Source organism: Mustelus asterias, chromosome 9 (genome assembly GCF_964213995.1).
Source record: "Mustelus asterias chromosome 9, sMusAst1.hap1.1, whole genome shotgun sequence".
NCBI classification, from domain to species: domain Eukaryota; kingdom Metazoa; phylum Chordata; class Chondrichthyes; order Carcharhiniformes; family Triakidae; genus Mustelus; species Mustelus asterias.
Genome location: NC_135809.1, coordinates 45,038,616 through 45,062,633, shown reverse-complemented (window position 1 = coordinate 45,062,633; position 24,018 = coordinate 45,038,616). Strand labels below are relative to the sequence as shown.

The 24,018-nt window shown below is 43.2% G+C and overlaps 1 protein-coding gene across 2 annotated transcripts in view; it reads right to left on the bottom strand.

The window, feature by feature from the left end:
• Positions 1-24,018, bottom strand: part of kiaa0930 — a 78,512-nt gene that overhangs the window by 10,306 nt on the left and 44,188 nt on the right. The window contains exons 3-9 of one of the 2 annotated variants that reach the window (XM_078220117.1): positions 17,722-17,826; positions 13,381-13,458; positions 11,623-11,724; positions 7,653-7,793; positions 4,884-5,078; positions 4,377-4,409; positions 704-878 (exon numbers count right to left, since the gene is read on the bottom strand). In XM_078220117.1, coding sequence (XP_078076243.1) covers positions 704-878; positions 4,377-4,409; positions 4,884-5,078; positions 7,653-7,793; positions 11,623-11,724; positions 13,381-13,458; positions 17,722-17,826 — 829 coding nt within the window. The remainder of the gene's footprint in view (positions 1-703; positions 879-4,376; positions 4,410-4,883; positions 5,079-7,652; positions 7,794-11,622; positions 11,725-13,380; positions 13,459-17,721; positions 17,827-24,018) is intronic. The other variant, XM_078220118.1, reaches the window with a different exon arrangement.

Below are 24,018 nucleotides of genomic sequence, written 5' to 3'. Positions count from 1 at the left end.
AAAATAAAAAGCATATGGACAGCAGACACATGGGGACACCACCACCTAGAAGTTCCCCTCCAAGCCACTCACCATTCTGAATTGGAAATATATTGCTGTTTCTTCACTGTCACTGAGTCAAAATCCTAAAACACCCTTCCTAACAGCACAGTGGGTGTACCTACACCACATGGGCTGCAGCGATTCAAGCAGCAGCTCACCACCACCTTCTCAAGGGAAATTAGGGATGAGCAATAAAAACAGTGGTGCAGCCAGTGATGCCCATGTCCCGTGAAAGTAGTAGTAAAACACTACCTGCCACAGATCCAATCTGGCAGGCATGTCCTTCTGGACTTACACAGTAAGAAGTTTAACAACACCAGGTTAAAGTCCAACAGGTTTATTTGGTAGCAAAAGCCACACAAGCTTTCGGAGCCTTAAGCTTGTGTGGCTTGTGTGGCTTTTGCTACCAAATAAACCTGTTGGACTTTAACCTGGTGTTGTTAAACTTCTTACTGTGCTTACCCCAGTCCAACACCGGCATCTCCACATCATGACTTCTGGACTTAGCCAGTGGGGCAGGTACTGAACCATTCTTGGTGTTGGGCATTGAAGTTCGCCAACCCAGGACAAAACAAAGGGCCAATCCACTATAAGATGTATTATTATCAAAGCAAGCATGAGAAATTAGTTAGAAACTGTACAAAAAAAGCTGAAGGTGCACCTTCCGAGTCCGCACTGTCTGAGCCATGCCTGAAGAATTCCTCACTGTCATTGGCTGAATGAGACTTCTTCATTTCTGCCATCCGGTTTTTGGGTGTTTTTCTGCGTAATGAAGGAGAGAAAAAGGACGGACGATTGTTGCGCTCAGGAGTTGGCGGTGTGCTGAAAGAAGTTACCTAAAATTGTACCCAAAAATTATGTAAGTTCCAGCGTTATTGTTCAAAGGTGCCTAAACAATACTGTGTCACTGTGTTCTAATGTATGGAAACGGGAATTCATCGGAGAAGACAATGACAATACTGAGTCTCGTTCCAATGGAAGGGTGACAACATTTAATAGAAGACTGTTTACACCAGCTGGGCATTGGTGGTGAGGAGCGATCAACTTAAAATTGTCACTGAGATAGTCTGGAGAGGGGTTACGTTTCTCTATACGGGTGCGCAGAAGCTTATTGGAGCATTGTATGACTTATTACAGGACTTATTGAAGCAAAACTGTTGCATATTTTATTATAAAAATCACCCTTACCCTTTGCCCAAACATTGATTGGGATCAAGTGTCCCAGTATCATCATATAGATCTTGCTCATCTGATTTCCCTCTGGATTTGCACATCTAACTCTTTCCCTTTCACTATTTGGAGGCCTATAAATAACTCCAGTAGCATAATTATACCATTTCTGTGTCTGAGTCCTAACCAATTCCTGCACTCTTGAATGGATAGACACTAGTTCTCTGATCTTTAGCTGCTTCGGGTCCAGTATTTCCAGAGTTCAGGCTGCATTCCACTAAGAAACTCAATGGGTTTTGGTACAAGATGATCTATAATCCCACAGCTACCAGTGGCTGCAAAGGTCACTGTGATTCTCACCGTTTAGCATGCACGTTCTTTCAGACTGCAACTGGCAATATCAGTGACATTTCTGTAAACATTGTTTGCTCGAGGAAGTTCCCCAAAGAAGCACAATCACAGGTGTTACCATTTTAAATAGCAGGATTTCACAAAGTTCATTGGAAATCACAGAACCACAACTGTACACATTCCCTTCATTAATAATATCAGCTGCATTCACCCAGTGTGCGGCTTGTTTGGGAACAGCAGCACTGCAGCAGGCAAGGTGCAAACCGTCATTCATGTCATCATGCAGCACATTACTGCAATGCTGGGAGCACACACACACCACACACACACCACACACACACACACACACACAGCACACCAGCTTCCTGAACTGGTCCTCCGGGTCTCCCAGATAGATCTGCAGCCTGCCTGAAGCTGCCACACATTTCAGGCTGAATGGTGCTGCTAATGCTCAAAGTGAAGGGCATCGTCGGGAACTGTTTTTGAAGCTGCAACAGCAGCCCACCATCTCCTCTACCCTGCTCTCTCCCCTCCACACACACACACAGACACACACACACAAGCACAGTGGTGCCCTCCCAGAGGTGGGAGATCATTTTCACTGTTCAAACGAAGCTGACTTCAGAATCTCATGTCAGGCATGACGTTCTGCCAGCAAGATAGCCCCCAATAGTTTACTCCATGACTATCATTTCTATTTGGCCTTCAGTATGCTCCTTAGTTAAACCCAAACCCCTGGAATAAAGTAGCTTCCATCCGCTCATATTCAGCTCGCTCACCAAGAGCACCAATGGAAACAGACACATCTGTTTACTCTCAATGGCTGACAACAAACTGTATGAAAAGGAATGGGTAACAGGGCCCAGGAGGTATTGCAGTTAGATCAGCTCATTACTTCACAAGCTGCTTTTCTATCAGATTAAAATATATTCTCCTTCAAAACAATAAGTGTGCTAACTGAAAAATAAACTGAAAATCAATCGATATTTCGAAAAAGGAAGGTCTCGCGCAGCCAGAGTTAATATTCGCTGCATGGATCAGTGTACAGCAAGTGGTTTCCTTCAGAAGAGAATCTGATAAAAACGTTTTGTGCCGAGAGGTTGTACTACACATTCCACACAATGTATTGCCAGAGAATCTAAAGCAAACTGAAATGGAACTACTCGGGCTCCACACAGCCGACAAAATCCTCGCACCTGATGTTTCTGCCTCTGCACAGGCTGCAAACACACCACAGCCCTGCTCCAACTCTTTAATTAACTGAAAGCAGTATTTGTCAGATCTTTACACTCTGCTTGGTTCTACTGCAGTCTTAATCACAGGCGTCTAGGCACAGTTCATTACAATGCAGTACGGAACCCCAGCCTTGCAGCAAAAATAGTGACCTTTATAGCTTGGTATTTCAGTGCGAGAGAAAGAGAGAGAAAGTGAGTGAGCGAAAGAGAGATTGAGAAGGAAGATGGGGAGAGGAGAGAGAGAGAGCACGAGAGGGGGAAAAGAGAGATAGCAGTGGAGGGGGGACCTGTATGATGGTAGAGGGAGGCAGTCAGAAGGCAAGGAGGGAGGGAGATAGATAAAAAATATATTATCGTAGTGAATTATTAAAAAATCTGCACTCACTTTAAAAAACAAATTGGCACAATTGATGATCCTTGTTCTCATTAATATCTTTGTATTACACAAAACAATGGAATAAAATGAGTTCAGATCCAGACTAGGATCGGAGGAGGGAAATCGGTTTTCTCTGAAAGTGCTCGATATGAAACGTGTCTCAGCAACCTCGACATAGCACCTAATGGAGCCCAGCAAAAAACTCACCATCATTCAGCGGCAATTGACATGAACTGGCTGCCAGTTTAATTAATTTATACCTAGATAGCAATAAAACATTTATTCCATTGTACAAATAATGATCACAGCCAAATGAATTCTCCTCTAGTGAAAGCCACAAGCTTAAATAACTGAGTTTTGAGCATTCAACATATCCATTTGATTTCATCGATTGCCTCGGATTCAGCTGTTCGTGTCTGATGCTCAACTTAAGCCTGATTCAATTTCAAGGTTCTTGGAGGCTCGTTGTATCAGGAATATAATTATTGATTGCTACAAAATATTAAAGATTGATAGGAGGAACTTTTTAAAATCAAATGTAACATGTTCAAGATTCAAAAGAAAATCTTGCTTAATATGGCATGCCTGAGGATGCCAAGAACAGTTTTATTTAGAGAAAAAACTGCAAGCCTTTGGATTCACTAAAACAAGTCTGAATTATTTCTGAAATGGAACCTTATTCCATTCACTGGTTGCTTTCAGAGCCAGGCCAAATTGAGAAAACGCTAATCTGCCAGTATCACAAGAAGCTAATAATTAATACTCAGGGCAGTGGGAAAAGGAGGGATAGTTAAAGCCAGCAACAGCATATGGACAGTCACTGTGTTGGGGAGCATGCAAGCATTCCTTAAACAAATTGACATCTCTGGCCTGCAAACCTTGTGTCAGATATAACCAGCAGCCTGGTCTTAATTTCACATGATAGTTTTCACACTATTGGGAGCTGTGCAATAGATTTTAAACAATGTTCATACAAACTGCCATCTACACATGCAACACTAGATCTAGTCACAGGGTTACATAATTTTTGCATATATATATATATATATATATATAGCAAAAAATGTATATAATTTATATATACATTATTTTATATATATATATATATATATATATATATATATATATATATATATATATATAACAGAAGGCACACAACACAGAAAACACAACACAGACATGTGGGGGTAATGTTAACCTACCCAAAATGCACTGCAGGAAGGAGATGCATCCCCCTGGGTGGTGAGAAATTGCAATGTTATAAGTTAGACCATGTCACACCATGGCAGAACATGCTTCAGAGCTATTGCCAAAGGGGCTCTTTGGCAAATAATGGACATTTATGTTTAACAAGACACATTGCCGTGGTGTATGTAAAAGTGAGAGGGAATAAAAAGTATGTCCTTGGAAAACATTTTCACACTTCCAGAATAATTAGTATTTGCAAAAGCCTCTTCTGAAGGTTAAATTAATGCTGCCAACAGACCTCAATTATCCATCTCACCCAAATGGCTATTCTTCCTCTCTAGTCTAAAGGACTGTAACTCAACTAGAAGTACTGTAAGATCATCAGGTTTCTAAATAGTGGATAGGAACAAAATAAAAGTCACAAATAAGCGATAAACCTAAATTCTGTGGATCGGATGATCACTGACCCAGGGGAAACAATCTCTACAAGAGTCAAACCTCAACGGTTCCCTAATACTTACATGCTCATGCAGTGGTGAGTCTGGCTCAGATCCCTCCTCCGTCCCATAGGGTGACGTGTCTCCCGTTGCAACACGACTCACAGCCATCTCAGCATGCCCTTTTCCCTGGGGGCCTTTCATCCGGACAAATTCCATGTTGTTGTATTTATAGAAGCCAAAAGACATCTTCTGGGCCATCTTAGCAGCAACACTTACCTGAAAGAAAGGGGAAAAAAGACACATGCTGCTGTAGTGAATATTTTTTGAGCCTCTCTCAAGGCTGGTGGTCCGCCAGTTACCTTCTTTTCCTGTGCAACTCTGAACAGTTAGTCCTGGCAAGTTACTCTACTGTCTGGCTACCTCAGCTGTGGTTCCTGTCACACTTGGCATCAATACACTGCCCATTAGGAGATCACAGGACAGAACCAGCAATGATTTTCCTTTCTTGATTCTGGAAACAGGCCAGTCGTAGTGCTACCATTGCTGTCTTGGCTGAGGTCAGCTCACTCATTGGCGACCAGGAGATTGACCCTGGGGCTGTGGAACTGAAGGCTCATAGCTTTTGCATTACCCATTGAGCCAGACATTACCAAAGTAGAGGAGACAGGAATTGTCAGAGAAGAGCGAAAGAGAAAAACAAAAGGTGGTGAGCACATTTTTCAGGCATGCCAGTCTATCTAAAATATGAACGGGCACTGCCACTATTCAAACAAAGCAGTGAAAGACAGGGCAGTAATTGTGTAAGACTTCAAAGAAAACTCCACGAATCTGAGCGAGGTATTGGTGGGTAGCTTTATAGCAATCTGAACAATATTTACTAATAGCTGAGAAAACAGCCACTTTTAATTAAAATTCTTCAAACAGCTGAATGATGTAATTGCTAGTTTACACACATTTAAACACAGCGCAGCTGGGTTAGCTGTAAGCTGGTGTAGAAAATGCATCTGGGAACTGGTTACTCATCTTACATTAGCAGAACCGCTTCAAGAGCTGCAGTTTCTTGAACAAAGTAATTCTTCATTAATAAGTGCTCGATAGAGCAACCATCCCTGCATTCAGCCTCTGAAGCACAGCACTCCCGGAAGAGAGAGAATTATTGATCCAATGTTGATGGTTCTGCTGAACATTTCCAGCATTTTCTGCAGTTATGCCAAAGCTATCTCCGTGGCCACAAGGTTTCCGCTCAATCACTGCACACGCTGTGGTTGATGGGGGCTTATCTAACTGACATGTCCCCCAGGGGATCTTCTCTCCTGATCTATCTTTCCAAAAAGACCACCTTCAGCTCTCCCTCCGTTCCATTCTTGCTGATCATTTCGCTCTGCATTCATTAACTTGCTTTAGATCACACATTCCCAATACATAGTGGAACGCTGGTTCATTCTCATTTTGACTTCTCTGCCTTCAGTTTTGCAATGATATTATCTCAATTTTTCTGACATAGCTTGTTCTTGTTTCCAAGCCCATCCCAGATTTGAACTTTGCACCCAATTGGAGCAAGCAAGAGTCAACCATTCCATCATTCATTTAGATCATGCTGGGGTGTGGGGGGACGTGAATACTTATATGTTCCATCCATTAAACTCTAACAAGATAGAAACCCCTGCACAAAAGAAGAGGGAACCTTTGTGACATTAACTTTGCAACTAACCTCTCACTGGTCTGACAATTGAGTATCATGTCCAATATTTCAAGGTACTTTCACAGGAGGTGAAGTAACATGAGTTGGTAGATTGCTCAGTGACAGTGTACTAATAAGATCATTGCTTATATTTTTATGCTACCTTGCAGTCTGAACTACAATCACTTCAGCTGCCACTACACAAACAACAACTTGCAATTGATACTTTCAGATGTGGAGAAACATCTCAAGACTGTTGCTGGAAGCACATGGGGAAATTGGTCAATAAGGGCCGTTGTTGCCCTGGAGGATGTAAAGATAGCTAGGCTATGGAGGAATTTAAGCCTAAATATTAGAATTTTAAATATGAGTCTGGGTGGGAGAGACCTGGCTGCCAACATCAGCAAGTGAGAACAGGGGTATGATTGCATTGCCACCTCAAGGTGACTGCAGTTAGATGAACAGGAACAGCTCATTAACAATTCTGCACCGCCAATCCCTGAACACCTCCCCCCGCCCACTTCCCACCACCACCACGTGGGATCTACTTCATCACTCTTCCCGAGAGTGGAAGGCAATGGCAAACCAGCACTGACACCGAACAAAACCGTCAAGGAAAATGGCTCAGAATGAAGCATAAATGAGCCAAGGGTCTGCCGTTGGGCAGAGCATAATGAATGTTCATTATTCATTATGCTCTGAATGAATGAATCCAAAAATCTAACAATCTACTCAACAAATAAACATCTACAGCCTTATGGGGTAGAGAATTCCAAAGATTAACATCCTTTGAATGAAGGAATTTCTCCACACTTCACTCCTAAATTGCCAACTCCTTATTGCGAGACCATGACCCTTAGTTCTAGACTGCCTAGCCTAAAGAAACAGCCTCTCAAAATCTACCCTGCCAAACATTTACATTACTTTGCCTCTCATTCTTCTAAACTCTAGACTGAGTGGATCAGTCTCTTCTCATGGGTCAACTCCCTCATGCCAGGCAAGGATTCAGTCTTGCAACACTTTGTTGCACTCCCTTTAAAAGAGATCAAAGCTGTACACAGTAATCTATGTGTGCCCTCAACAAGGCAATCATAGAGAGATTCTCCACAATACAGCAAGATTACAAGATCACTCAGAGTTTGCAGATTAGAGAAGAGCAGCTCACTTACCCGGTTATCGTATACTTTTTTTAATGCTTCATATCTTATGGAGCCCTGGAAGATTACTCCCTGAAATGTGTTGTTTTTATCACTGGCGACCAGCTCAACACAGACCATTTCTCCCTCCCCCACTGACATGTCACTGAATACCTGCAAATGCACAAAACAGAAATGAACTTATTTACATAGCAGCAGCAATAGTGACAGAATAACAGCTTCAGACACATGAGGCAACATCATAGAAACAACCAGAACATTCAACACCTCAGCATGAATTAGACAATACTGTCTCATAATGTTATTCACATTCTGCAAAGAGCTTAAAAGTTCTCTTTTGATAGATGCATTTTTAGTGTAATGTTGAACAAAGCACAATAATCCCTTGAGCTGAAGTCAAACTTCTTAGCCACACCTATTATAGCACAACTCCAAATTGGATCAAGAAACAGGTGCATCTAAAGTAAACAACTGTAACAAATAAAGTCCAAAAATCTCAGAGAAAATTGATCTAAATTGTTCCTTACAGCTTACTTTGAATTAGCTGAGCTACCCGTTTTATATTTAAATGGTTGCATGATTGCTTTAAGAACCCATCACATAATGGGCGGCATGGTGGCACAGTGGTCATCACTGCTGCCTCACAGTGCCATGGACCCGGGTTCAATTCTGGGTGACTGCGTGGAATTTGCACATTCTCCCAATGTCTGCATAGGTTTTCTCCCACAGTCCAAAGATATACAAGTTAAGTGGATTGGCCATACTAAATTACCCCTTAGTCTCCCAGGATGTGCAGGTTGGGGCATTAGCAGGGTAAATACGTGGGGTTACAGGGTTAGGGTCTGGGTGGGATGTTCTGTCGGAAAGTCGGTGCAGACACAATGGGCTGAATGGTCTGCTTCTGCAGTTGATGCACAGGCTCCTGTTTAGTTTCATTTTCTACACTGTATACACAACAGCTCCTGCAACAAACCTTGTAGTTGTTTATGTCTATGTAAACCAAGGGTGGGATTCTCCCAAAAAAATTCTAAGTGCCGAATTCACGTAAAAACTGGAGTAAATCCCACTGGTTTTTTTCAGCAGAATTTTCAAAACGAATCTCCCACATTCTGTGCACCACAAAGTGCCTCAGTTGTGAATCACGCTGAAAATCCAGGGGCGGGGCCTAATCCCGCTGTAGAGGCTGGCAGCATAACGCAGGGCAGGCCACTGCACATGCGCCGGTCTGCCAGTGCCGAGATCAGTACATGCGCAGTGGCCCCACACTGCTGGCCTCCCAATCACTGGTCAGCTCGATTGCCCGCCAGCACAGCAACCCTCCATCGCTGGCCATGCAGCCCCCCTGACACCAGATTGCTAGCCAACCGAACGTCTCTCAGGGCCAGCCCTGACCCCCACCTCCCACTCCCACTCCCCATGGAGCCAATCCACCCCCCTCAGTCCTGACTGCCCCCCCCCCCCCCCCCCCCCCCCAATTAGCCCTTTCCCTCCCTCCAACAACGATCCCAGTGCTCCCTCTGGCTCTGCCCAATGCCCAGTTGGCAGTGCCAAGGTGCACCATTGGGCATTGCCACTTTGCCCCTTGGGCAGTGCCAGGGGCCAGGCTGGCACTGCAAAGCTGGCAACACCAGGGGGCACCCTCCTTGCCCCAACCTTCTGGAGGGCCTCCATGGCCCCCCCTTCACTCCAGTAGGGTTGGGCCACCAACTCCCCACTAGTGGGGAGCTATTGCAAACCCCGCTGGAGTGAAACACTCCTGACGGGGTGGGGGAAAGACGCTAGTGGGCCCGGAGACTTCAGTCCCGGGTCCGCTAATCATATTCAAATGCTGATTTAGATAATTTATTCAGCTCCACACTGATTTCTGGTGGCCAGAGGCAGGTGGAGGCCATGGCGCCCAGTGGGACGCCTGCTACCCAGCCTCCGCTTATGTCTCCCAGCCGGCTGCACCGCCCCCTCACAAGTTTTTCTGTTAAAACCAACAACCCCTAACATAATTAGAACATTACACTACCCAGCATGCAACGCTGCTGAAGGGGATAGACTGGGGTTGAAAATCAACAAAGACTTGATTCATGCAATGTTTGCTGGACAAATAGAAAGATAGGATTGAATAGGATCAAGGAAATTGCTCTCATCGAGAGGAAACTAGATTAATACAAAGTAAACCAGCAAAAAATAATCCAGGAGAAAATAGATATATTCAGCTCAGCTATGATGCACCAGGCCAGGCGCAGATCCCAACTCATCTCTAAATGAAATCAGGGACAAAAGGGCAATTTATTTCCTCTTGAGGCAATAGACTGCTGGGCCCCTTAATTTACCAAGCTGTTCATGTAGGGATCCTTGCACTGACAATGAATTGCTAAATGACCTCAGGAATTGTCCATCTTTAGCTGCTCAATTCCACTGTAAAGTTCTTAAACTCTTTGTTTCTAGTCACCGTGTCCATTCCTCTCAATCCTCCCGGGAGTCCTGTTGCAGCCACTCTCTGTACCTAGGATTCTCTAAGTGCCATCCTTTGGCTCTGATACATTATATCTCCATATTCTCCACAACTTAGCGCAGCATCTGTATTCCTGACTATTTTCATTCCTGAGATAGCTTAGGCCTTTTATTTTGCATTGATGACATTAATTAATGGGAAATCACCAGTAACAACATATTGTACCTACATAGTGGCTTTAATATAATAAAACCTTCCAGGGCCCTCCCTTCACAGGGACATTATAAAACAAAAGTTGATGCCAAGCCACATAAGGAGATAGTAGGGCGAGGACTCAATGTTTTGTTAAAGAGGTAAATTTTAAACAGTATCTTATAGGGGGAAAGAAAGCCAGAGGGGTTTAGGGAGGAAATTCCAGAGTTTAAGGCCTTGGCAGTTGACAGCACGGCCAGCAACAGTGCAGCAGTTAAAATTGGAATGCAGAAGAGGCCAGAATTGGAGGAGAGCAGATATCTCAGAGAGTTGCGGGGATGGAGGGGATTATAATCACAAAGAAGGACGAGACAATGGGAAGACTTGAAAACAAGGGCGGGACTTTTAAAATAAAAACAGAAACTGCTGGAAATACAGATGTGGCAGAGCTGTTGAGAGGCAGACAAAATCAATGTTTTAGGCTGAGAGTTCTGATGAAAGTTAAACTTTGGGCAGGATTCTCTGGCCTCCCTGTGGTGTGTTTCTTGCGACGGGAGGTGGCGCCCGTTGGCTGACAGTGGGATCTTCTGGCCCCAGCACTGTCAATGGGAATTCCCATTGACTCTATCCCATGTCGCTGGGAAACCCACGGAGGGGTGTGCCTTCGGCGGGACAATAAGATCCCACAGGCATGAACAGCCGGAAAGTTCTGGCCTGGCCTTTAACTCAGTTCCTCTACTGACAGATGTTACCAGACCCGCTGAGTAATTTCAGCAATTTCTGTTTTGAATTCAGATTTCCAGCATCCACAGTGTTTTGCTTTTGTCTTAGTGAGAATTTGAAAATCAAGCTGTTGCCTAACGAGAAGGCAACGGAGGTCAGCAAGCACAGGGGTGATGGGTAAACGGCACTTGGTTAATTTAGAACACAGTTTTGGATGAGCTCGAATTTACAGCGGGTAGACCTTGGCATGACAACCAGCTGTGTGTTGGCACTGTCATGTCTAAAGGCAACAAAGGCATGTATGTTTATTAATCTTGTTGCTTATTGACACCACTTCCCTGCAGAGAATAACTGACCACTGATTCAAAGGGATGTGTGCATGTAACATAAGCCACCACACGTTAAAAAAAACACTTTGCCGCAGACACAAAACAGTTTTTGAAGAACGCAGTATGTGCCTGGAACCTAAAATGTGCAATCAGTTACCGGCTCACAGGTAGAATTTGTCTGAGAGAAACAGGCCAATACAAGGGGTAGTCATGACAACGGTGCCCCAAACTCCTCTGTATATGTGAGGATTTCCTCTGGAGGCCATCCAGTGAATATTAAGGAAACAATTACCTCTTCAAAGCTGTCAATCATGAAGAAAATGTTTGGGTAACTGATTTTGGATTCTTCTCCTTTACTATCCATTGGGTGCTTGCTTGGAGATGCAAATACTTGCTGTTTAAAAAAAGAAGCAACAGGGAAAAATAATATTGATCTTACAGGTGCGGTTTCCCCATAGAACTTAAATGGTATCATGACTATAAACTCTATTGGAAACCAACAATAAATTCTTATACATAAACTAAACAGTTGCTGTGAGATTCAGTACAGTAAGTGGGAGGTGAGGAGCGATTGGCAAGGTCTAGGCTTGACACTGCTCCCCATTTGCAAACAGGCCAAACCACAGCAGGTCACTAACCTGTTGAAATGCCTCTTGTCTAACTTATTGGTTGTTTGCCCACTAAAGCTACTAAGGCAGCTGATACAATATACCCAGTGAAGAGGTACAGCTTTGGTTTGCCAGCTGGCTGGGTCTATTTGTTGATCTCTTGTGAGGAAGGTGGACAAGAATGAAACAAGATTTTATACCTGCTTGGAATGGGTTGATGAAGCGCTAAAACCAGGTCAAAATTGAGAAATGTGTCTTACATTTGCTTCTATCCGTGTATAAATGTGGCCTGTCATCCACCTTAAAGCACTGATTCCCTATGGGCATGGTAAATACAGGTTCAGAACTGGCTCTCCCATTTCTTGGTTGTCCTGAATTCCAAATCAGCTCAGTTGAAATTAAACCTGACTGTGGTAAAAAAAAATTATTCAAATTTATGTGGGTGATTAAGGTGAACCTTGGTGAAAATGTGAGACATTCCTACCTCAATGGAATTCCTTGTGTGGCAGTGCAGAAAATGGCAATGTTGTAATGAATTGAGGTTAGGAATACTTATTCATTCCATTTAGCAGATGATTTGTATGTTAGATTGTGAATGTGGTATATTGACATACATGTCCCAGGTTTTGTAGTTGCAAGAGCAGCTAAAAAGTCAACATTCACTATCATTACTCTGTGAAATGGACAGCAACCTCTGGTGTCGACATATTAGCTAATTGCAAAAATCCAGAAGTTGCTATCAGTGATTCCCCACTCCTCCACAGATGGTGCGCTCTTAATAAAAATCATCTCAAATATCAGTAAATTGACATGAACTCTCCACTTCTTGCACTATTAATTAGTGCTGTAAAAACCTTGAAAAAGTGGGTTTTTTTTGCAATGCATTAATGATTATTGTTGAACAGCCTCTCTGGCTCTGAGCATTTGTGGCATCAGATTTCTTCATTCCATGACAAAATTCCATAGAATTTTTAAATTAAACTTATTTCCTTTAAAAAAAATTGGTCATATCCATCTTCTACCTTATTCCAATGACTATGTCCCAACCTTTATTTCACTTTCTGTAAAAGTGAAAAAAATAAAAACCGGCTTGTTTCCTTGGTTTGCTGTCTATTAGAATTCTTCAGTGTGATTGGCTGTTTAGCTTGCTTGATGGCAGCAGTATTGCTGGATGCCAGAGATTCCCTACAGCTGGCGTCAGAATGAAATTAGTGTCAGGAAGGTGAAATCCAGGAGAAAGTGCTCGCAAGATCTTTGCGGGTAGCTTACAAGTCAGCCCCATCACTTCTTTGCTGAATCCAAAATCTGGTTTGTAACAATATATAGATATATTTTGAACTTTTGTGCATCTCCTCAACACAGCCTAAAAACAAAACTCAAGGCCAGCAAGACCACACTCTATATCCAGTATCCTGGCAAACAAAATCGAATCAGCCACCCACCTGCGATTTCTTCTTGTGGATGTGAATGTCTCCTCCGTCCGAACGCGTGCACACAGCACATGTTACAACATATTCCAGCTGCACAGAGAGAGAGAGAGAGAAATGTAGGTTTCACACCAATCTTTCAGCCTGATGGTAACTTGTCCAAATGTTCATCTGTTACATGTGAATCAAGAGTGTTGAAAGGCTGTTCAGCAGTACGGTGCATCACAATCAAGATCAAGTCTGCCTTCACTAGAAATCCACGTTTATGGATTTTTTTAGCAGGTGATTTTTTTCCCCCCACTCCATAGTCCACTGAGCTCAGCTGTAGTGACTCCACTGCTGCCCTGACTTGTGTCAGTTAATTCAGTATAGTTTGACGTTTGAACCCCCCGCTCTGCTGTGTCAGTACCAGAGCTGCAAGTGTTCTTACTAGAGTTATCTCTGATCTCTTCATTGGCCCAAATTAAGTGTGAAGCTGAATCTATTCCAAGACGTTCTGAATGGGGTGAAGCTATGTGAGAGATTGGTTCATTTGAAGCAATGTTAGAGGTTCAGCTATATTCCCTGCACTCCAGCCGGCACAAAAACAGAGACATTGCTAATGATGACAGAGAGAAAAGGCAGTTTGTGAAGAGTTTGTCCCCCAGTACCTGCCATAGGATCAGGAGGTTCATAGCATCCAGCTCCAGTGTCAGTGTCCCTCTTTCCTCAGTCACGTTTGATTTGGGGGGGGGAAACTGACAAATTAAACAAAATATTCCAGAAAAATTGACAATTGACCCAGGGTAATGCTCTGGGGACCCGAGTTCAAATCCCACCACGGCAAATGGTGAAATTTGAATTCAATAAAAAATCTGGAATTAAAAGTCAAATGATGATCATGAAACTATTGTCGAAAAAACCCACCTGGTTCATTAATGTCCTTTCGGGAAGGAAATCTGCTTTTATTACCTGGTCTGGTCTATGTGCGACTCCAGACCCACAGCAGTGGTTGACTCTTAAATGCCCTCGGGGATAGGCAATATCCCTGCCCACATCCCATGAACGAATAAAAAAAAGCTCACAAAGTGAAACGATCAAATTAAATTAAATCAATTCAACAGATTTCAAAGAAAATCCAGACAGCATGAGTGGGTTTCATCCTTCCCGTTAATAGTTTTTCTTTAATTGCAATTTTGTAATTTTTTCAAACCGTCAGAATTCAATTTTCCTGCTTTTACTTGGAAAAATGAACACTAAGGCAAACCTAATGGTATATTAGGAATACAAGTGCCACATGACTGCATAGAGGTGGCAGCACATATCACTATGCACCCACCAGCAGCAGGAAAGAATAAGGTAGGTTTTGTGCTTTACCACAAATTGACTGATTACACAAATCCAATTTCACAATTTCTCATTTTTGGATTTAAACTTGTACCCTCTGGCTTGTTAATAGGACACCGTACCCACTTAAGCTCCCCCATGTGAACTGAAGTTTCCTGTCAAACATGTCTCTCCCAACGTTAATCATTTAAAATCCTTTTCTTAAAAAAAAATGTATTGTTTAGTTTGTGGGCAGAATTCTGCATCCCGCCCCTCCCCTCACGAGTCAGTTTCACTGACTAATCCAGTCCCTAGGGTGAAGATTATAAGTGAGATACCCATCACTTCACAAACCACGAGTTCCTGTTAACTCCTGTGAGATAAAAAAAATTCAAAGTTTATTTATTTACATCAAATCTTGAAAGAAAATGTTAATTTATGTCAGTGATGAAAGAATAGAGCCAAGCTCTTCACCTCACGACAAGAGAGACTGGGATTTTTCTGCCCAAAGAGAAGGGAAGGTTAAGGGGAAATTTAATTAAAGCATTCAAATGTGGAAGGCACTGGAGAGTAAATATGGAAAAATGGTTTTAAGTGACAGGGGGAATCGGTAGCCAGAACACAGGCTACAACAGCTGGCAAAAGACCAGAGGGACTATAAGCGTTTATAATGTGTCACTATGACCTGTAGTGCAATTAAAGGGTGCTGGAAGCAGATGGAACTGGTGGTTTCAAAAGGAAATTGAATTTATACTTGGAAAAAAAAAATCTAAACGGCTATGAGGAAAGTCAGACTAATTGGATAGATCTTTCAAAAGAGCCAGCACAGGCATAATAGGCTGCATGGCCTCCTTCTGTGCCGTCAAATGGCCTGTAATTTGATGTTAAGATTACAGCAAGGTAAATGTGCATGAATGATTGCCAGTACCAATGTTATAGCAACTTAAGGTGGCTGTGGATACACAGTTAAAGGTGGAAATCCAAGAATTATTGTCTGCCTCACTGTTTGCTTCGCTAGAATGTCATCTTGCTGTTTGCCTCACCACTGAAATAAGTGACTTCATGCTGCTTAATGCATGTGCCCAGTAGATACAAACTAAACTTGCCACACAATGTTGTATTGCCATTTCAATCCAAGGACCTGCTTAATGTAATGTGTCAATTGTCTAAAACTAGGGGTCACAGTTGGAGGATAAAGGGTAAACTTTTAGAACTGAGGGGAGGAGAAATTTCTTCTCCCAGAGGATGCTGAATGTGTGAAATTCACTGCCACAGAAAGTAGTCGAGGCCAAAACGTTGTCTGATTTCAAGAAGAAATTAGATACAACTCTAGGGCCTAAAGGGGTCAAGGTTATATGGGGGTGGGGGTGGGGGTGGGGTAAGGGAATTCAGGACATTGAATTCGATGATCAGCCATGATCATAATGAATGGCGGAGCAGCAGGCTTGAAGAGCCGAATGGTCTACTCCTACTTCTAGTTTCTAGTTGTCAAGCCACCTCTCTGGCACTGAAATTAACGACTACAAGTGTTGTGTCTCATACTTTCAGATTTTAAGTGATGTTGGAGATTTAAAATTGTAACGGTTTTCAAAATGACTTCCCCTTTGTCTTTCCTCTCTTAATCCAATCTTGTTTTCATGCTCTCTTTATTCCTCTACCTGATTGGGTATCAAATTCATCCACTCTTACTTGTACTTCCCCAGTCAGATCATGCACGGTTAATTTTACAATCTTTCAGTCTGATTGGTTAAGGAGTTGCAGAGTTGCTCGTCTTATCCACTCCAGTTTCGCTTCTCTAGATTCACTCCTACAGCAAATTACAACCACTAAATCAGATTAACTATCAAAAATTGAGCTGTCACTAGAGGGTGCTCCAGTTTAGCTGTAATCAGCGTGTGAAATCACAGCAAGTGCTAAAGATTCTCGAGAAATTTGTCCCAATTGTGAGACTCAAAAGAGGAAGCAAAGGAAGAACTTGTATGGGTTTACATAGTCATGGCCCTGTTCCTATGGAACTGCAGTAAGAAGTTTAACAACACCAGGTTAAAGTCCAACAAGTTGGACTTTAACCTGGTGTTGTTAAACTTCTTACTGTGTTTACCCCAGTCCAACGCCGGCATCTCCACATCATGATTACCTATGGAACTGAACAGGATATTAAGAAGTGTGTAAATCTAGCAAAATTTTGTCCTCCTCATTTACAACGTTAGTGAAGGAAACAACTTCTTATATAAAGGCTAGAACATGAACTGTTATTGAGTTATTCAACTAGAAGGACAGAGCCAAACCTAACCTGTCTTCCATTTATGTTCCCATATACAGGCTTTCAGCAGGAATCACTAGACAGTAATCAGGACAGGAAAAAAACAAACCTTACTTAACCATTATCACATCTTCAGAACATCCCAAAACGCTTGACAGCAATTAATTACTTTTAATGTTCAACTTTCCTTCGATAAGCAAGTTCTAGGAGCTGGAACAAAAGCAGAAACAAAAGCAGAAAATGCTGGAAAATCTCAGCAAATCAGACAGCATCTGTGGAGAGAGAATAGAGCTAGCGTCGAGAGATGAAGGGTCATCTAGATTTGAAACATTGGCTCTATTCTCTCCACAGATGCTGTCAGACCTGTTGAGATCTAACAGCATTTTTTGTTTTTGTTTCAGATTCCAGCATCCGCACTATTTTACATTTATCCGGGAGCTGGAACCCTGGTTGACTCTCCTCTCTAGCCCAGGGATATGGAGGCCAATTTCAGAACCCCATTAAAGTCAGCTTACTCAATGCAGACTAAACTTTACAATCTGTCTGGCCTGTCCCACCTCACTATCACAACAAACACTGCATTAGTCCAATGAGACACATGAAACCCACCTTGAAATCTTCTGTGCATTTGAAATAAGAAGTAATCACTTGGCAATTGTAGAGGCTTATAACACACAAAGAAGTAACCAGCCAGGCCATTGGTCAGCAAGGTTTTATAGGTTTCATTGGTTTGGAAGGCATGTTAGGTATTGCATATTGAGGATGGCACGTGACCAGTCTCACTGTACCTTCTGTAGAACGAGGTTCAGGTAAACACTCTCCTCCCAGTCAATGTCTGGGTCACCGAGACCAGGTAACTTCTTGGAATCTCTGCGGTAAACCTCAACTTCAACCTGGCAGTGCAAGAGAGGAGAGGGGAAAAGAAAAATTTCACACTTAATATTTCCACACCGGATCAGCAGAGTTACTGATCCACAGTAACGACAAGAGCCAAACACGGTTTTATTTTCACATCAGCTTCTGGCTTTTCAACTGATATTTTCGGGGATCCAAATAGGAATTTACAGAAAATCACGACAGGGATTGTGAAAGATGAGCTGGTGGCTGTACAGATAGGCGAGAATACAAGGTGGAATGGTACAAAATAATAGTTGAGTGATAAGAGAGAAGAAACTCAATTTAAAATTGTACGATTTCAAAAGGGACTGGAGGAACAGCAGGACCTTTTTGTGCAATATATGGATCATTAAAGGTTGGCGGTACAAGCAAAACCCTTGGTTTTGTTCAAGAGAAGTTGAATACAAAAGCAGAGAGTAATTTTGAACTTGTACAAGGCCTTGGCTAAGCTGCAAATTGAAACCTTTTAACACCTCACTATAGGATGGAGGTAACACATTGAAATAAGCGCAGCGGGGACTCCCAGGGTGCTCAGTTACAGCTAAGAAGAGAAATTTGAAGTTAATTTTCCCTCTACCACTATGAAAGTTAAGGCCTAACAAGGATTATAACAAAGATGTAAATAATGATATGTTGTTTCCATTAGTTGGCAAGCTGGTAACAAGAGGATACAGGAAATAAAATGTGCCTGTCCTTACTTTTCTTATTGCAGTTATTTTTAATGAAAGCCAAAAGTATAATTCTGCCATAAAGTAATTTGCTCCAAGGACCTTTAATTAGTTTCCTACAATAGAAATGATTCAGAACCCTCAGATTCCCACTTTATCATCACACACAGGTATTGATTTGTTCTGTACACTTTTTGAACCAGGTCCAGTTCTAGACATTTAACATATTCTTTACATATTCTGCTAAACTGCCATCATTTTTAAATGTGACAAAAAAAAATCCAATTCCCAATGTTACAAAGAAAATATCAACGCTCATGGGCTTTCCCTTTATCAAACACAGGGAAAAAGACCCCCAAAAAACACGTTAATACTGATGAGTGTGTCATTGCCTACACAGGACCCTTCCTCCAGTCAGCACCACACATCTTGCCTTATTGCCTTTGGAACTCACATCCTACTTATGTTAGAAGTAAACTGTTTGTTGGTGCATTGCAAACAGCCTTATCTGGAGTGAGCCCGTTTTAATACAAATAATTAACAGATTTTATTCAGGACATTACCTGTACATTTTACTTCAGATCAGACATTGATGCTTTAGTTTACAGGTTTTTATAACTAATCAGTTGAAGGTTCTGTTTCTGCTGGTCTGACTAGCTTGTGGAGACCTCACAGTTCAAGGAAACAGCAGGGAGCTACAAGAACACCAAAAATAAATCTACAATCAAAGTTTATGTTTTTTAATCTCACAACACTTATTTTCATCATTCCTTTAATGGCTCTTATGAGGAAAACTTCACCATTCAGGACAAAGCAGCCCGCTTGATTGGCCCCCCCATCCACAAACATCCACTCCCTCCACCACCGATGCTCAGTAGCAGCAGTGTGTACCATCTACAAGACGTACTGCAGGTTCTCACCAAGGCTCCTTAGACATCACCTTCCATACCCACAACCGTTATCTAGAAGTACAGTGAAGCCCACATTCCTTGAATAAATAAAAAACTATATTGATCACCCAAAGGCACCCTGTCAAAGTATCCATTTAAGTTACTCAATCACAGAAGCACTACTGTTGGGGTTTAACCAGTCCTGAGCTGACACCCATACATGCAGAAGGAATCTTTGGATAATGTAACACCTTTCCAGTGCCTGAGATCAACTAACTCAGAGCTGCTACCAAATGAGTCTGTCTGGCTCAATTTCACACAGAGTAATTGACCCAATCAGGTCACTCACTAGCAACACCCACCTCCACCCCGCAGCCCTTTTGCCAACCATTAAGTTCCAAATATCTATTTTTCATCCTGTAAAGGACTCGCCAACAAGCCTCCCCTAAAAGAAAATGCTCAAAATCACAGCCTCCTCCAGCTAATTGTCATATTATCCCGGCTACAGACTTCACTGAGCAACTGGAAGAGATTTCTCTTGCTTGGGCTGCACGAGGCGATTTCTCCTCCGCTCTTTATTCAGAAGGAGTCCAAGATATGACCTGGTTGGCAGCAGAAAATTCAGAGCTGGAGTGTCAATGTAGCTTGAAGAAAATCAACATGGAAAGTGGAAGTGAGATAGTACAGTACAAACAAACCTTGTGGTTTGATCAAGTGACTTCAGAGATTTGATGTCAAGCTTTGAAAGTGATGTGACTAGTCTGCAAGGTCAATCTAACTCCATTTCTCTAACTGATTTCACTGAATAAACAAATCTGGTTCAGTCAGAGGCACAAAGAAAGCTCTTCAATTGGCTGAAGCAATGAATAGAAGGGAGATGAGGAGAGGGGACATTTGGTGGAAGAGGAACTTGCTTTTAAAAAAGTATGAGAAATGAAGTGAGAACCTGAGCGGCAAGGTGGCACAGCGGTTAGTGCTGTGCCTCACAGCGCCAGGGACCCGGGTTCGATTCCCAGCTTGGGGAATGTGTGTCCAAACTCTGTGGAGTTTGCACGTTCTCCCTGTGTCTGCGTGGGATTCCTCCGGGTGCTCCGCTTTCCTCCTACACTCCAAAGATGTGCGGATTAGGTTGATTGGCCATGCTAAATTGCCCCTTAGTGTCACGGCGTCTAGCAGGGCAAATACGTGCTGTTGCGGGGACATGGCCTGGGTGGAGTTGTTGTTGGTGCAGGATCAATGGGCCAACTGGCCTCCTTCTGCACTGTAGGCATTTTATCAATGTGAATCATTAGCAGAATTATACCTCAATCGCTGCAGTATCTCACATTGTACCCCTCACTGGGCTGGAAAGAATAGTAATGCCTCCAATGCATTTATATTCTTTCTTAAATAAGGAAGTCAAAACAGTCCATTATATTCGAGATGTGGTCTCACCAATGTCTTGTTTCACTGAAACATAGCATACGTTATGTTCAATTCCTCTCCCTACAAAGGATAGCATTCCATTAACTTTATTAATCACTTGCTGCTTTTGCATACAAACATCTTGTGACTCAGTGTACCAGAACACCTAAATTCCTCTGCTAACATTACCATTGCTTCTTTTCTCTTTTTGCCTGCATTTCCCAAATATCGAGTACCCTTAGATATTCCGTTTCCAGCCTTGGTCGCCCTGCAGCCATGTCTCCGTAATCGCAATTATATCATGCCCGTTTATATGGTCCTGCTGGGGTACAGACTGTCCACCTTGTACAGGCCCCATCTTCCTCACAATCAGTCCCAATGCCTCAGGAATCCAAATCCCTCTCTCCTGCCACACATTTATCTGCTCTATTCCCCTCTTCCCGGTCTCTTGGCTCTAGGAGTAATCCTGAGATGACTACTCTGGAGGCCCTGCTTTGTAATTTATTTCCTAGCTCCCCATGTTCTGCTTTCAGGATCTCATCCCTCTTCTTACCTACGTCATTGGTCCTGATGTGGACCACACAACAACTGGCTGTTCACCCTCTCCCTTCAGAATGATTCATCAGCTGGGGGGGTGGGGGGGGGGGGGTGGGGGGGGGGGGGGGGGGGGGGGGGGGGCGGGGGGGGCGGGGGGGGGGGGGCATTGTTAGGCAATAATCAGTGGGTGGTTTCTTTGCCCATGTTTGATCTGATGCCACAAAATTTCTTGGCATCTGGAGTGAAGTTTGGACACCCAGGACCATTCCCTCCATACCACTGTGCTGCCAATTCTGGTGCGCCTGTCTTGCCAGTGGGATGAAACATACCCAGGAATGGTGACGGAGGAGTCTGGGACATTGGCTGGAAGGTATAATTCGGGAGTCTGATTACATCAGGCTGGTGCTCGACTAATCTGTCAACAGCGCTCCAAATTTGGAGCATTTCTCCACATATTAGTGAGGATGATTTTGCAGAGTTGACTGGGCAGAGTGTGCCTTTGTCATTTCCAATGCCTAGGTCAACGTGAGAAGGTCAGTGCAATTTTATTCTTATTCTACAATAACTTGGATGAATATAAAAAGACCACAACATTTGTGGAGCAGCACAGACTATTTGTACATGGTTGAGTGACACTTCTGCTCAGGCCACTGCTGGAGCTCTATTCTTCAATAAATTCAGCCGCTACCAGGCATATTCTGGTTTCCGTGGAAACAAACACACCACCTCCACTCTGCAGGAACAGCATCCAGCTAGCCAGCCAGCGGAGGCTGTGCTTCAGAGGTTGCAGATTGTACTGAATGGCAATCATTAGTTCAAGTGAGCTGTTCAATTGAAGGCAGGTGACTGTCCTTAGAAAGAAAACATTTCAGAGTAGTAACTCATATCCAAGTGATGACAGGAGAAATATAAAAGGTGTGTTTTAAAATCATTCTACCCGCCCCAGCCTCCCGTCTCCTCTTCTGGGAAGCACAGTGGTTAGAACTACTGCCTCACAGCGCCAGGGACCCGGGTTCGATTCCTGGCTCAGGTCACTGTCTGTGTGGTGTTTTTACGTTCTCCCCGTGTCTGCGTGGGTTTCCTCCAAGTGCTCCGGTTTCTTCCCACAGTCCAAAGACGTGCTGGTTAGGTGCATTGGCCATGCTAAATTCTCCCTCAGTCTACCCACACAGGCATTCCTGGGAGTGAATCCTCACTTCCCATCACCAGAGTATGACTGCACACATTGTCAACTTTGCGTTGTCCTGAGATAAAATCTCATTGCTGAAATTATGCACCAAGTTAACATGAATCCTCTAATCTTCAGCGCTTGTTCTTCTATTATCTGATCATGTGGCTTAGGTTAACGGTTAGGATTGGCAAATGTCAGCTAATTACAGAACCTTGCAGCTCCTCTGCTAGAAAAATTAAACGTGCAATACCTTGCTAACCGTCTTCATGATAGACATTCAGCATTTAACTTGTACTCGAGATTTCACCCAGCAACAGAGTCTTCAGCCTTCATCTCGAATGGTTCAATCAGCAGAACATATTCTTTAACCCTGGGCCTCTATTACTAAGACATCCCATGGAACCTCCCTCTGTCTACAAGACTGAGTTACTGGAAATCAAGGCAACCCTTTGAGAATGCCAACCAGTAGAACAACAAGGTCCATCTTCCAGTCATAGAACAGGTTACAGCACAGAAGCTGGCCATTTGGCCCATCAGGTCAGTGTGGCTATTTGTGGGAGGGATTCACCTAATGCCATTCTCTCACCTGAAGCATTCAAAACATGCAATTTCCTCTAAAGGACTGGAACCGTTCATGATTGCTTTACAGTTACCTGTCCCAACAAAAGGACAGATTGTGAAGCTTGTACGTTATCTCCTAGTTAGATAATGTGCTGGATCATTGACACGGATGCCATCATCTCACGTGAGAACACCATCCACCAGGTACACGGTGCATACTCTTGCGACTCGGCCAGCATTGTCTACCTGCAGGAAAGGATGTCCCGAGGCATGGTACATTGGGGCGACCATGCAGATGCTATGACAACGGATGAATGAATACCGCTCGACAACCACCAGACAGGAGTGTTCCCTTCCAGTCGGGGAACACTTCAGCAGTCATGGGCATTCAGCCTCTGATCTTCGGGTAAGCGTTCTCCAAGGCGGCCTTCACAACACACGACAACGCAGAATCGCTGAGCAGAAACTGATAGCCAAGTTCCGCACACATGAGAATGGCCTCAACCGAGATCTTGAGTTCATGTCACACTATCTGTAACCCCCACGACTTGACTGGGCTTGCAAAATCTCACTAACTCTTCTGGCTGGAGACAATACACACCTCTTTAACCTGTGCTTGGCCCTCTCTCCACTCACATTGTCTGTACCTTTAAGACTTGATTACCTGTAAAGATTGCATTCCAACCATTATCTTGTAAATTGAGTTTGTGTCTTTATATGCCCTGTTTGTGAACAGGTTAACAATCCATTTGCCTACCTAATTAATTGCTATACTTTTTGGGATTCATGTACAAGCTGCCATAAAGCTGGTAGGTTTAAAGGGCCCGGTGAAACTGACAGGCCAGGTAGAACGCAAGGTTCAGTAAGTGGATGGGATTTGGGTGGTTAAAAGGTTTAGAGGTTGGGTGGGTCAGAGGGAGACTGTCATTGCTGGGTCTTTAAAACAGTTACACAGAT